Below are 13,257 nucleotides of genomic sequence, written 5' to 3' on the forward strand. Positions count from 1 at the left end.
AAAAGGACTATAAACATAAGGATGAATGACCTCGGGGAGATCAAAACATCCAACACCACGGAGACACCATCACGTGTTTCTCAACGCAGTGATCCAGAACACTGCTCCCATCCCTTATGGGAAATATGCAAATGCATGTAGAAAAGCCACGGAGACACCATCACGTGTCTCTCAACGCAAGCAATAAATAGCCAGGTCTTTCACCGGGAAGGAACAACCACGGGAAGGGCAGCATCCAAAAAGGAAAACCACCTATGCCAAAACATGGTATCCATCCACAGACAGCTGTTTCGGGGTATTTGCCCCTCATCAGTGTGGAGTAGGAAACTGGCTATTAGGAGCAGTGCCTAGTAAAAGGACTATAAACATAAGGATGAATGACCTCAGGGAGACCAAAACATCCAACACTGTTGTTTATAATCTTCAACAAAGGAAGGCCTAAAACGATGGGAGTTGGCATACCCTCCAAGACGTAGCATGACAAGGACTCCTCATGAAGAGTCCCTATGCACAGGTTAATTGTTATGGCTGGCAATCAGGCAACACAGCGTGCAGTAATCAGCGCACATACAGAGATCTGGCAATAACCAAAAACAATAGGACGAGCTCTGAGACGTGGAATCTCTGTAGACTGCAGTACCTGATCTATCCTCACACAACTATAAAGCAGCAGTGGATTGCGCCTAACAACTACCTATGCAACTCGGCACTGCCTGAGGAGCTGACTAGCCTGAAGATAGAAATACAAGCCTGACTTACCTCAGAGAAATACCCCAAAGGAATAGGCAGCCCCCACATATAATGACTGTTAGCAAGATGAAAAGACAAACGTAGGAATGAAATAGATTCAGCAAAGTGAGGCCCGATATTCTAGACAGAGCGAGGATAGCAAAGAGAACTATGCAGTCTACAAAAAACCCTAAAACGAAAACCACGCAAAGGGGCAAAAAGACCCACCGTGCCGAACTAACAGCACGGCGGTGCACCCCTTTGCTTCTCAGAGCTTCCAGCAAAAGTTAATAGCAAGCTGGACAGAAAAAACAGAAAACAAACTAGAAGCACTTATCTAGCAGAGCAGCAGGCCCAAGGAAAGATGCAGTAGCTCAGATCCAACACTGGAACATTGACAAGGAGCAAGGAAGACAGACTCAGGTGGAGCTAAATAGCAAGGCAGCCAACGAGCTCACCAAAACACCTGAGGGAGGAAGCCCAGAGACTGCAATACCACTTGTGACCACAGAAGTGAACTCAGCCACAGAATTCACAACAGTACCCCCCCCTTGAGGAGGGGTCACCGAACCCTCACCAGAACCCCCAGGCCGACCAGGATGAGCCACATGAAAGGCACGAACAAGATCTGGGGCATGGACATCAGAGGCAAAAACCCAGGAATTATCTTCCTGAGCATAACCCTTCCATTTGACCAGATACTGGAGTTTCCGTCTAGAGACACGAGAATCCAAAATCTTCTCCACAATATACTCCAATTCCCCCTCCACCAAAACAGGGGCAGGAGGCTCCACAGATGGAACCATAGGTGCCACGTATCTCCTCAACAACGACCTATGGAATACATTATGTATGGAAAAGGAGTCTGGGAGGGTCAGACGAAAAGACACCGGATTGAGAATCTCAGAAATCCTATACGGACCAATAAAACGAGGTTTAAATTTAGGAGAGGAAACCTTCATAGGTATATGACGAGAAGATAACCAAACCAGATCCCCAACACGAAGTCGGGGTCCCACACGGCGTCTGCGATTAGCGAAAAGCTGAGCCTTCTCCTGGGACAAGGTCAAATTGTCCACTACCTGAGTCCAGATCTGCTGCAACCTGTCCACCACATAATCCACACCAGGACAGTCCGAAGACTCAACCTGTCCTGAAGAGAAACGAGGATGGAACCCAGAATTGCAGAAAAATGGAGAGACCAAGGTAGCCGAGCTGGCCCGATTATTAAGGGCGAACTCAGCCAACGGCAAAAATGACACCCAATCATCCTGGTCAGCGGAAACAAAACATCTCAGATATGTTTCCAAGGTCTGATTGGTTCGTTCGGTCTGGCCATTAGTCTGAGGATGGAAGGCCGAGGAAAAAGATAGGTCAATGCCCATCCTACCACAAAAGGCTCGCCAGAACCTCGAGACAAACTGGGAACCTCTGTCAGAAACAATATTCTCAGGAATGCCATGTAAACGAACCACATGCTGGAAGAACAAAGGCACCAAATCAGAGGAGGAAGGCAATTTAACCAAGGGCACCAGATGGACCATTTTAGAAAAGCGATCACAGACCACCCAAATGACCGACATTTTTTGAGAAACGGGAAGGTCAGAAATGAAATCCATCGAAATATGTGTCCAAGGCCTCTTCGGGACCGGCAAGGGCAAAAGCAACCCACTGGCACGTGAACAGCAGGGCTTAGCCCTAGCACAAATTCCACAGGACTGCACAAAAGCACGCACATCCCGTGACAGAGATGGCCACCAGAAGGATCTAGCAACCAACTCCCTGGTACCAAAGATTCCTGGATGACCGGCCAGCACCGAACAATGAAGTTCAGAGATAACTTTACTAGTCCACCTATCAGGGACGAACAGTTTCTCGGCCGGACAACGATCAGGTTTATTAGCCTGAAATTTCTGCAACACTCTCCGCAAATCAGGGGAGATGGCAGACACAATGACTCCTTCCTTGAGGATACTCGCCGGCTCAGATAACCCCGGAGAGTCGGGCACAAAACTCCTAGACAGAGCATCCGCCTTCACATTTTTAGAGCCCGGAAGGTATGAAATCACAAAATCAAAACGAGCAAAAAATAACGACCAACGGGCCTGTCTAGGATTCAAGCGCTTGGCAGACTCAAGATAAGTAAGGTTCTTATGATCAGTCAAAACCACCACGCGATGCTTAGCACCCTCAAGCCAATGACGCCACTCCTCGAATGCCCACTTCATGGCCAGCAACTCTCGGTTGCCCACATCATAATTACGCTCAGCAGCAGAAAATTTCCTGGAAAAGAAAGCACATGGTTTGAACACTGAGCAACCAGAACCTCTCTGTGACAAAACCGCCCCTGCACCAATCTCAGAAGCATCAACCTCGACCTGGAACGGAAGAGAAACATCAGGTTGACACAACACAGGGGCACAGCAAAAACGACGCTTCAACTCCTGAAAAGCTTCCACGGCAGCAGAAGACCAATTAACCAAATCAGCACCCTTCTTGGTCAAATCGGTCAATGGTCTGGCAATGCTAGAAAAATTACAGATGAAGCGACGATAAAAATTAGCAAAGCCCAGGAATTTCTGCAAACTTTTTAGAGATGTCGGCTGAGTCCAATCCTGGATGGCCTGAACCTTAACCGGATCCATCTCGATAGTAGAAGGGGAAAAGATGAACCCCAAAAATGAAACTTTCTGCACACCGAAGAGACACTTTGATCCCTTCACGAACAAGGAATTAGCACGCAGTACCTGGAAAACCATTCTGACTTGCTTCACATGAGACTCCCAATCATCTGAGAAGATCAAAATGTCATCCAAGTAAACAATCAAGAATTTATCCAGATACTCACGGAAAATGTCATGTATAAAAGACTGAAAAACAGATGGAGCATTGGCAAGTCCGAACGGCATCACCAGATATTCAAAATGACCCTCGGGCGTATTAAATGCCGTTTTCCATTCATCTCCCTGCCTGATTCTCACCAGATTATACGCACCACGAAGATCAATCTTAGTAAACCAACTAGCCCCCTTAATCCGAGCAAACAAGTCAGAAATCAATGGCAAGGGATACTGAAACTTAACAGTGATCTTATTAAGAAGGCGGTAATCAATACACGGTCTTAGCGAACCATCCTTCTTGGCTACAAAAAAGAACCCTGCTCCCAATGGTGACGACGATGGGCGAATATGTCCCTTCTCCAGGGACTCCTTCACATAACTGCGCATAGCGGTGTGTTCAGGTACGGACAAATTAAATAAACGACCCTTAGGGAATTTACTACCAGGAATCAAATCGATAGCATAATCACAATTCCTATGCGGAGGTAGGGCATCAGACTTGGACTCTTCAAATACATCCTGAAAGTCCGACAAGAACTCTGGGATGTCAGAAGGAATGGATGACGAAATAGACAAAAATGGAACATCACCATGTACTCCCTGACAACCCCAGCTGGTTACCGACATAGAGTTCCAATCCAATACTGGATTATGGGTTTGTAGCCATGGCAACCCCAACACGACCACATCATGCAAATTATGCAGTACCAAAAAGCGAATAACTTCCTGATGTGCAGGAGCCATGCACATGGTCAGCTGGGCCCAGTACTGAGGCTTATTCTTGGCCAAAGGTGTAGCATCAATTCCTCTCAACGGAATAGGACACCGCAAAGGCTCCAAGAAAAATCCACAACGTTTAGCATAATCCAAATCCATCAGATTCAGGGCAGCGCCTGAATCCACAAACGCCATGACAGAATATGATGACAAAGAGCACATTAAGGTAATGGACAAAAGGAATTTGGACTGTACAGTACCAATAACGGCAGAGCTATCGAACCGCCTAGTGCGTTTAGGACAATTAGAAATAGCATGAGTAGAATCACCACAATAGAAACACAGTCTGTTCAGACGTCTGTGTTCGTGCCGTTCTACTTTAGTCATAGTCCTGTCGCACTGCATAGGCTCAGGCTTACTCTCAGACAATACCGCCAGATGGTGCACAGATTTACGCTCGCGCAAGCGACGACCGATCTGAATGGCCAAGGACATAGACTCATTCAAACCAGCAGGCATAGGAAATCCCACCATTACATCCTTAAGAGCTTCAGAGAGACCCTTTCTGAACAAAGCCGCTAGTGCAGATTCATTCCACAGAGTGAGTACTGACCATTTCCTAAATTTCTGACAATATACTTCTACATCATCCTGACCCTGGCATAAAGCCAGCAGATTTTTCTCAGCTTGATCCACTGAATTAGGCTCATCGTAAAGCAATCCCAGCGCCTGGAAAAATGCATCAACATTACTCAATGCAGAATCTCCTGGTGCAAGAGAAAACGCCCAGTCCTGTGGGTCGCCGCGCAAAAAAGAAATAATAATCAAAACCTGTTGAATAGGATTACCAGAAGAATGAGGTTTCAAGGCCAAAAATAGCTTACAATTATTTCTGAAGCTCAGGAACTTAGTTCTGTCACCAAAAAACAAATCAGGAATCGGAATTCTTGGTTCTAGCATCGATTTCTGATCAATAGTATCTTGAATCTTTTGTACATTTACAACGAGATTATCCATTGAGGAGCACAGAGCCTGAATATCCATGTCCACAGCTGTGTCCTGAAGCACTCTAATGTCTAGGGGAAAAAAAAGACTGAAGACAGAGCTAAGAAAAAAAAATGATGTCAGGATTTCTTTTTTCCCTCTATTGGAAATCATTGAAGGGCTCCTTGTACTGTTATGGCCGGCAATCAGGCAACACAGTGTGCAGTAATCAGCGCACATACAGAGATCTGGCAATAACCAAAAACAATAGGACGAGCTCTGAGACGTGGAATCTCTGTAAACTGCAGTACCTGAACTATCCTCACACAACTGTAAGCAGCAGTGGATTGCGCCTAACAACTACCTATGCAACTCGGCACTGCCTGAGGAGCTGACTAGCCTGAAGATAGAAATACAAGCCTGACTTACCTCAGAGAAATACCCCAAAGGAATAGGCAGCCCCCACATATAATGACTGTTAGCAAGATGAAAAGACAAACGTAGGAATGAAATAGATTCAGCAAAGTGAGGCCCGATATTCTAGACAGAGCGAGGATAGCAAAGAGAACTATGCAGTCTACAAAAAACCCTAAAGCAAAACCACGCAAAGGGGGCAAAAAGACCCACCGTGCCGAACTAACAGCACGGCGGTGCACCCCTTTGCTTCTCAGAGCTTCCAGCAAAAGTTAATAGCAAGCTGGACAGAAAAAAACAGAAAACAAACTAGAAGCACTTATCTAGCAGAGCAGCAGGCCCAAGGAAAGATGCAGTAGCTCAGATCCAACACTGGAACATTGACAAGGAGCAAGGAAGACAGACTCAGGTGGAGCTAAATAGCAAGGCAGCCAACGAGCTCACCAAAACACCTGAGGGAGGAGGCCCAGAGACTGCACTACCACTTGTGACCACAGAAGTGAACTCGGCCACAGAATTCACAACAGTTAATATTATCTATGACTTTGGTCACTCTCTCCTAGCTGAAAGGAAAAGAGTCAGTTGCCTGAACGCTAAGGGGTCTCACCAGCATCCTGCTCATCAGACCATAGGTCTGAACAAAGCGAGAATACACCACATTGACTCCAGCTCCACTATCCACAAGCACCGATATATATATATATAATATATATAATATATATATAATATAATGCTCCATACTGTATAATGACAGCACATGATGCTCCATACTGTATAATGGCCACACATGATGCTCCATACTGTATAATGACCGCACATGATGCTCTATACTGTATAATGGCCACACATGATGCTCAATACTGTATAATGGCCCCACATGATGCTCAATACTGTATAATGACCCCACATGATGCTCAATACTGTATAATGACCACACATGATGCTCCATAGTGTATAATGACCGCACATGATGCTCCATACTGTATAATGACCGCACATGATGCTCCATACTGTATAATAGCCCCACATGATGCTCAATACTGTATAATGACCCCACATGATGCTCAATACTGTATAATGGCCACACATGATGCTCCATACTGTATAATGACCGCACATGATGCTCAATACTGTATAATGGCCACACATGATGCTCCATACTGTATAATAGCCACACATGATGCTCCATACTGTATAATGACCGCACATGATGCTCTATACTGTATAATGACCACACATGATGCTCCATATTGTATAATGACCGCACATGATGCTCCATAATGGCCACACATGATGCTCCATACTGTATAATGACCGCATATGATGCTCCATACTGTATAATAGCCGCACATGATGCTCCATACTGTGTAATGACTGCACATGATGCTCCATACTGTATGACAGCACATGATGCTCCATACTGTATAATGACTGCACATGATGCTCCATACTGTATAATGACAGCACATGATGCTCCATACTGTATAATGACAGCACATGATGCTCCATACTGTATAATGGCCACACATGATGCTCCATACTGTATAATGACCGCACATGATGCTCTATACTGTATAATGGCCACACATGATGCTCCATACTTTATAATGACCGCACATGAGGCTCCATACTGTATAATGGCCACACATGATGCTCCATACTGTATAATAGCCGCACATGATGCTCCATACTGTATAATGACCGCACATGATGCTCCATACTGTATAATGGCCCCACATGATGCTCAATACTGTATAATGACCCCACGTGATGCTCAATACTGTATAATGGCCGCACATGATGCTCAATACTGTATAATGACCCCACATGATGCTCAATACTGTATAATGACCCCACATGATGCTCAATACTGTATAATGACCCCACGTGATGCTCAATACTGTATAATGGCCACACATGATGCTCAATACTGTATAATGACCCCACATGATGCTCAATACTGTATAACGGCCCCACATGATGCTCAATACTGTATAATGACCCCACATGATGCTCAATACTGTATAATGGCCACACATGATGCTCCATACTGTATAATGGCCACACATGATGCTCCATACTGTATAATGGCCCCACATGATGCTCAATACTGTATAATGACCCCACGTGATGCTCAATACTGTATAATGGCCCCACATGATGCTCAATACTGTATAATGACCCCACATGATGCTCAATACTGTATAATGGCCCCACATGATGCTCAATACTGTATAATGACCCCACATGATGCTCAATACTGTATAATGGCCCCACATGATGCTCAATACTGTATAATGACCCCACATGATGCTCAATACTGTATAATGGCCACACATGATGCTCCATACTGTATAGTGACTGCACATGATGCTCCATACTGTATAATGACCGCACATGATGCTCAATACTGTATAATGGCCACACATGATGCTCCATACTGTATAATGGCCACACATGATGCTCCATACTGTATAATGACCGCACATGATGCTCTATACTGTATAATGACCACACATGATGCTCCATATTGTATAATGACCGCACATGATGCTCCATAATGGCCACACATGATGCTCCATACTGTATAATGACCGCATATGATGCTCCATACTGTATAATAGCCGCACATGATGCTCCATACTGTATAATGACTACACATGATGCTCCATACTGTATGACAGCACATGATGCTCCATACTGTATAATGACCGCATATGATGCTCCATACTGTATAATAGCCGCACATGATGCTCCATACTGTATAATGACTACACATGATGCTCCATACTGTATGACAGCACATGATGCTCCATACTGTATAATGACCGCATATGATGCTCCATACTGTATAATAGCCGCACATGATGCTCCATACTGTGTAATGACTGCACATGATGCTCCATACTGTATGACAGCACATGATGCTCCATACTGTATAATGGCCACACATGATGCTCCATACTGTATAATGACCGCACATGATGCTCTATACTGTATAATGGCCACACATGATGCTCCATACTGTATAATGACCGCACGTGATGCTCCATACTGTATAATGACCGCACATGATGCTCCATACTGTATAATGACCACACATGATGCTCCATAGTGTATAATGACCGCACATGATGCTCCATACTGTATAATGACCGCACATGATGCTCCATACTGTATAATGGCCACACATGATGCTCCATACTGTATAATGACCGCACATGATGCTCCATACTGTATAATGACCGCACATGATGCTCCATACTGTATAATGACCACACATGATGCTCCATAGTGTATAATGTCCGCACATGATGCTCCATACTGTATAATGACCGCACATGATGCTCCATACTGTATAATGGCCACACATGATTCTCCATACTGTATAATGACCGCACATGATGCTCAATAATACTGTATAATGACCGCACATGATGCTCCATACTGTATAATGGCCACACATGATGCTCCATACTGTATAATGGCCACACATGATAATGGCCACACATAGCTACTCCTACACACGCGGCTGCGCTCCGTAAACTTTGCATACACGGCTCCGCTCCGTACACACGGCTCCACTCCATACATCTCATACACACACGGCTCCGCTCCGTACACATTCAGCTCCGCTCCATACACCTCATACATGGCTCTGCTCCATACACCTCATACACACACGGCTCTGCTCCATACACCTCATACACGGCCCCGCTCCATACACCTCATACACACACGGCTCCGCTCCATACATCTCGTACACACGGCACTACTCCGTACACCTCATACACACACCGCTCCGCTCCATACACATTGCACACACTGCTCCGCATACCTTGCACACACACAGCTCCGCTGCATACACCTCATACACACACGGCTCCTCTCCATACATCTCGTACACACGGCACTACTCCGTACACCTCATACACACGTGGCTGTGCTCCGTACACCTCATACACACGCGGCTGTGCTCCGTACACCTCGTACACACGCGGCAGTGCTCCGTACACCTCGTACACACGGCTGTGCTCCGTACACCTCGTACACACGCGGCTGTGCTCCGTACACCTCGTACACATGGCTCCGTACACCTCTTACACACGACTCCGCTCCGTACACCTTGTACACATGCGGCTGTGCTCCGTACACCTCTTACACATGACTCCGCTCCGTACACACACGGCTGTGCTCCGTACACCTTGTACACATGGCTCCGTACACCTCTTACACACGACTCCGCTCCGTACACCTCGTACACACGCGGCTGCGCTCCGTACACCTCGTACACACGCGGCTGTGCTCCGTACACCTCATACACACGCGGCTGTGCTCCGTACACCTCGTACACACGACTCCGCTCCGTACACCTCTTACACACGACTCCGCTCCGTACACCTCGTACACACGCGGCTGCGCTCCGTACACCTCGTACACACGCGGCTGTGCTCCGTACACCTCGTACACACGACTCCACTCCGTACACCTTTCACATGCTGCTCCGCTCCGTACACCTCGTACACACGCGGCTGTGCTCCGTACACCTCTTACACACGCGGCTGTGCTCCGTACACCTTGTACACATCTTCTCTCCCCATTTCTCCTCTCCCGCATCTCCTCTCCTCATGTCTGGTCTTCCTCACTACTCCTCTTCCCATGTCTCCTCTCCCACATCTACTCTCCTCTTCTCCTTATGTCTCCTCTTCCCCATCGCCTCGCCCCCTCTCCCAGAATCACCTCTCCCCATGTCCCCTCTCCTCATTTCTCCTCTCTCCGCATCTCCTCTCTCAATGTCTGGTCTCCCCTCGTCTCCTCTCCCTGTGTCTCTTCTTCGTCTCATGATTCCTCTCCCTTGTGTCCGCTTTTTCTCCTCTCCCCGCATCTCCTCTTTCTACATCTCCTTTACCAGCATCTCCTCTTCTTCCCGAGTCTCAACTGCTACTTTCCCCTCATCTCTTTTCCTCATCTCCCCGCGTCTCCTTTCTTTACAGCTTGTCTCCTTTCCTTACGTCTTGTTGTCTCCTCTTCTCTGCACATGCCCTCTCTCTGCATCTCCTTGTCATGAATCATAGGGGGGATATTTTTATCATCCCCACCGCTCTCACCAATATGTCATGAACGAGAGTTGTTTGGCTGCCCCGGTTCTTTTCTGAAGGGTATATATCTATATCCCACTTCCCAGTTTCAGTTTGGAACTTGCAGCTCTCTGGTGCCCCCCTTACCTTCGGGTCAGATAGGGAACTGCACCTAGGATAACTAGTCGCCAGAAAGGCTGCCTTGCTATGTACTGGCTAATGGGCACACTGCAGCGAGGGCTATATAACTACTCCCACTCAGGCAGGAACAATAATTATCAATGCTGTCCATCACTCCCAGCGTTACCCAACAGCGCAGGACACTTCCACTGCCACAAGCTCCTATTTCTTAATTAATAACGGGTCAGGAGCCAACCCAATTAGTAGCGTAATTTACTTCAGAGGATGTACAAGTACGTTATAGAGCAAGGAGAAATGAAGCTACTAATTTTATATATTTTACTCCAAAAGGTAGGTAGTGTTTACAAAAGTATAAAAAGATATTATAAAATGAGACAATTATGTATATACAGACAGTTACAAAATAAAAAGGGATTAAATAAAGAAAAACACTTACAGTTCTTTCATATCATAGTTGGCCATGCGGCTGGGGGGAGGGGAGCATATGTCCCAATGCATTACAGAGTGTCTCAGCTAGTTCCCTGGACAAAAACTCAAGCAAAATGAGGTCTCACTGTCTTATACCTGTGGCCAAAACCAAGGCACTCCCCTGTGGTGACCTCACTGGGTGGCTGAATACTCCCCTTTCTGGAAGACATGAAAAGCCATCTCTAAACATATCTCAGCGTATGAACCTCGTAGGAGGATGACATCAGTGTTGCTATGCTCAGCAGGACATGGGGGTTCATTTAAGTATAAACACGAAGTGGATACATGACCTGCTTACAGAGAAATCCGTTGCTTGCATTTCGTTGGGTTTTTATCCTAGCGATTTCAGTGAGTTATAGATCTCTCGGTGGACATCCGGAATATGTAACTTTTATATCTCTATCACTAATTGAGGTCAAGTTATGCCCTAATAATAAGTTTTTACAGGAACAAAAGAGCACATTACCACAGCTGCCTTTAGCCAGCTTAAGGCCATAAGCTACTCAGTGGGGGCTGCTACACACTGGTATCAAGTTGAACAGAGTGTGTAGTGAGAAGAAGAGTTTCCTATGCAGTGTGAAGAGAGGGTTCAGAAAGCCCACAGCATGTGTCTGTAAAGCCATGGAACCTTCTGGAAGTAAACTCATAATATGGCATATTTATATTATCGTGACACTCCTCTCCCCGTGTCTCCTTGTTTCCTCTCCCCGCATCTCATCTCCTCCTTATGTCTCCACTCCTCCTCTCTCCATGTTTCCTCTCCCCATGTCACTTCTGCCTATGTCTGCCTCTGCCCGCCTCTGCCTCTTCCCGCGTTTTCTCTGCCCTTGCCCCATCTCTGAGCATCTCCTCTCCCCATGTCTCCTTCTCTCCATTTCTGGTTTCCCTCGCTTTTCCTCTCTTCCTCACCCCATGTCTCCTCTCCTTCTCTCCCTATGTCTCCTCTCCCCATGTCTCCTCAACCCCTCTTTCAGAATCTCCTCTCCCCATGTCTCCTGTCTTCCTCTCCCAGTTTCTCCTCTCCCGGCATCTCCTCTCCCCATGTCTGGACTCCAGTGCTTCTCATCTCTTCCTCTTCCCATGTATCTTCTTCCCTCGTCTCCTCTCCTCTACTTCCGATATCTCCTCTCCCCACATCTCCTCTCCCCACATCTCCTCTTCCTGTGTCTCCTTGTTTCCTCTCCTCTCCATGTCTCCACTCCTCCTCTCTCCATCTCTTATCTCCCCATTTTTCCTCTCCCTATGTCTCCTCTCCCCGTGTCTCCTCAACCTCTCTCCCAGAATCTTCTCTCCCCATGTCTCCTGTCTTCCTCTCCCAATTTCTCCTCTCCCGCATCTCCTCTCCCCATGTCTGGACTCCAGTGCTTCTCATCTCTTCCTCTTTCCATGTCTCCTCTTCCCTCGTCTCCTCTCCTCTTCCCTCGTCTCCTCTCCTCCTCTTCTGATATCTCTTCTCCTGTGTCTCCTTGTTTCCTCTCCTCCTCTCCCCTCCCCATGTCTCCACTCCTCCTCTCTCCATGTCTCCTCTCCCCATTTTTCCTCTCACAACGTCTCCTCTCCCCATGTCTCCACTCCTCCTCTCTCCATCTTATGTCCCCATTTTTCCTATCACCACGTCTCCTCTCCCTATGTCTGGCCTCCCCTGAGTCTCCTCTCCTCCTCTCCCTGCGTCTCTTCTCCTCACATCTCCTCTTCTTCCTGCTCCTGATCTCTTTGTGTCCTTCTACAGAGCATGCGGCTGAAGCTCATCACCAGTAACAGCTCCATTGAGCGCCGCTTCAGCTCCTGGATCGGGGGCTCCATCCTGGCCTCCCTGGTGAGTAATATATTGGATGAGGATCTCTGCTTGCTGTCAGTGAATGGAGGTGTGCATTGTTAGCTTACAT

At 46.8% G+C, this 13,257-nt stretch overlaps 1 protein-coding gene across 2 annotated transcripts in view; it reads left to right on the top strand.

Annotated features, from left to right (window-relative positions):
• The window catches only part of ACTL6B (actin like 6B), a 90,304-nt gene that overhangs the window by 76,629 nt on the left and 418 nt on the right, over positions 1-13,257 (top strand). For both annotated transcript variants that reach the window (XM_069767550.1, XM_069767551.1), the window contains one exon: positions 13,101-13,187. In XM_069767550.1, coding sequence (XP_069623651.1) covers positions 13,101-13,187 — 87 coding nt within the window. The remainder of the gene's footprint in view (positions 1-13,100; positions 13,188-13,257) is intronic.

This window comes from Ranitomeya imitator, chromosome 4, assembly GCF_032444005.1.
Source record: "Ranitomeya imitator isolate aRanImi1 chromosome 4, aRanImi1.pri, whole genome shotgun sequence".
Lineage (NCBI taxonomy): Eukaryota > Metazoa > Chordata > Amphibia > Anura > Dendrobatidae > Ranitomeya > Ranitomeya imitator.